Source organism: Rana temporaria, chromosome 3 (assembly GCF_905171775.1).
Source record: "Rana temporaria chromosome 3, aRanTem1.1, whole genome shotgun sequence".
Lineage (NCBI taxonomy): Eukaryota > Metazoa > Chordata > Amphibia > Anura > Ranidae > Rana > Rana temporaria.
Genome location: NC_053491.1, coordinates 469,471,418 through 469,474,331, shown reverse-complemented (window position 1 = coordinate 469,474,331; position 2,914 = coordinate 469,471,418). Strand labels below are relative to the sequence as shown.

Genomic DNA, 2,914 nt, shown 5'->3' with positions numbered 1-2,914 from the left:
GACGATCATAGAGACTCTGGCGACCATCTGGTCCGCCGGAAATCTCTATGATTAGCATCCGGGGCCGGCGGATCCGTTCTCCGACGGTGAGTTGGTAGAAGCACCGGAGGGCGGTGGGAGGGGGGGGATGTCCTCTTTCGCCACCCGTAAGAACGATCAAGCAGCGGAACAGCCGCTATGATCGTTCTTATGGTGTAGGCCAGGGAATCGCCCGGCTGAAAATGCCAATATCTGACTGATGCCTGTAGCTGCACCCATCATTCAGATATACCACCATAAAGCCAAGGACATCATATGACGGCCTATGGGCGCGAAGTGGTTAATTTAATCTTTAAGCTTCCAATTTCCATAAATCCTCTTTACTGCCAAAAAACACCTGAGACCCAATCTCCACAGCGCCTCTTTAATTTCTGTATTTCTCAGGCTGTATATTATGGGGTTAAGCAGTGGCGTGCCCATGGTATTAAGAAGGGATAAAGCTTTATTCACATTCAAAGAATAATTTTTGGCTGATGACAAATAGACAACAGTGAGAGACCCGTAGAAAAGACAGACAATGGAGAGGTGGGAACTACAAGTGGAGAAGGCTTTCTGCCTCCCGGAGACCGAGGAGATCTTCAGAATGGAGAGAATAATACACACATAAGTCACACAAATAAAGAAAAATGGAATGGACACCAAAATAAAAGAAAAAACATTGGACTGTATCTCCAAAACCAAGACTTCAGAACAGGAGAGATCCAACAAGGGGTAAAAATCGCAAAAGTAATAGTCAATGACATTGGAAGCGCAGAATATCAGCTGGGAAAATTTGATGGAAAAATTCAATGTTATGACAAAGCCTGACAACCAAGAGAAAAGGGCCAACTGACACTGGAGTCGGATATTCATAATCATGGAATAGTGCAGTGGCTTGCAAATAGCAATGTATCGGTCGTAGGACATCATCCCTAACAGGATAGCACTTACTGCCAATGATTCTCCGTAGATCTGAAATTGGGTGAGGCAAGCGACCAGAGTTATGGAACCACCATCCTTCAAGACCACGTACAACATGTTGGGCACTATTCCTGTACAGTACAAAATATCCGACGCTGACAAGTTACAAAGGAAAAAGTACATTGACGAACGGAGACTTGGAGTGATCGACACTAAGACGATGGTCAACACATTTCCTGCTAGTATCAGAATGTAGATCACAAGGAAGAAACTAAAAAGCAAAAATCTGAAATTCGTCAAACCCCTGAAGCCAACAAGAATAAAACTGGCAACTGAAGTTGAATTTTGCTTGAACATCCTTCCCTACAATACTAAAAAAAAAGTAGAATTAGGAGCTTTTTTTCCTCTAGTATTGTAAATGTTTTTTCATTTTCAGATGTGTTTTTGTACCCACATGTGGAATGTCCTAATCTTCTGAAAGCAATATTGTGCCTTCTGTAAACACTTATGCCACGTACACGCGATAATTTTTCGGGTTGTAAAAAAACTAATTTTTTTAGACTCTAGAAAAACATATTTTTTTCAACTTGATCATTAAAACGGCCTTGCCTACACACGATCGTTAACAAAAAAAATGCTCCAGCAAAGCGCGGTGGCGTACAAAACATACGACGGCACTATAAAGGGGAAGTTCCATTCGGATGACGCCACTCTTTGGGCTGCTTTTTACTGATTTTGTGTTAGTAAAAGACGATTCGCGATTTTCTGTCTGTTACAGCGTGATGAATGTGCTTACTCCATTACGGTAGTTTTAACAGAAGGAGCGCTCCCATCTCATTACTTGCTTCTGAGCATGCACGTTTTTTCACGTCGTTAAAGTCCACACCATTTTTATCAATTCGAAAAACAACGTTAAAAACGTCGTGAAAAAATAGAGCGTGTTCAAAAAAATGTTTGCCCGTTTTTCAGAACCCGAAAAATGCTCTGAAGCCCACACACGATCGTTTTTAATGACATTAAAAAAACATCATTTTTTACAACCCGAAAAATTATTGTGTGTATGTGGCATTAGAATTCTGTGTTCAGATTATAAAACTGGGTTTAGTGCTGTAAAGGTCAGCTACCCCATAACCTGATATTTTTGGTTCTGGTTGGAATTGTAACTGGCAAATTGAACCAAAAAAGAAAGTGGGGTCTATGACACAGGTGACCAAAATATAGACAACAGGTCACCTGTTTTATTCTTCAGCCAGGCAATACATGAACTAAACCACGATGTGGGCAAACTGAGATGAGTTATGCAAATGTGACAATTTGCGCTACTCGCAGTTTAACATATTGCTAATCAAAGAATTCTAAACACTTGCTGACTTTTATAAATAATTTCAATAACTTTCAATAACTTTTGTACATTTTTATTAAGGCTTTATATAAACTTTTATAATATATATATATATATATATATATATATATATATATATATATATATATATATATTAGTGCTGTCAAACGATTACATTTTTTAATCGCGATTAATCGCATTAATGTCATAGTTAACTCACGATTAATCTATCTAATTTATGACGAATTTCCCCACAAATATCGCACAATTCTGCAAGTGATTATAATTTATGATCGCTGTTTTCTAGCTGATCTAAAACCATTTTTGACATAAAGGGACACTTTTGGACAATCTACAGTTTTCAGGCAGAAAGAATAGTTTTTATTTTATAAAAGTACATGTAGGACACTGGGCAGACCACTAGGGACAAGGGGGGTGTGTATTTTTTACATACAGTACTGTAATCTATAAGATTACAGTATACTGTGTGTATTGTGTTTGTTTACTTTTTTGAATTTGGCGCCGTTCTCCGCTCCCGTGCGTCGTAACGTCGCAGGGAACGGAGATCGGCGGCACACAGACACTGTGAATCGAGCGAGGAGGACCCACCGAGCCAGGAGGACCCGCCAAGCG

General features: G+C 39.7%; 1 protein-coding gene across 1 annotated transcript; it reads right to left on the bottom strand.

Moving 5' to 3' along the window:
- Positions 1 to 324: 324 nt before the first annotated feature.
- On the bottom strand, positions 325 to 1,297 carry LOC120930631 (olfactory receptor 10AG1-like). The gene has a single exon (XM_040341807.1). The coding sequence runs from the start codon at positions 1,294 to 1,296 to the stop codon at positions 325 to 327; it is 972 nt and encodes a 323-aa protein (XP_040197741.1). The 5' UTR covers position 1,297.
- Between the last annotated feature and the right edge of the window lie 1,617 nt (positions 1,298 to 2,914).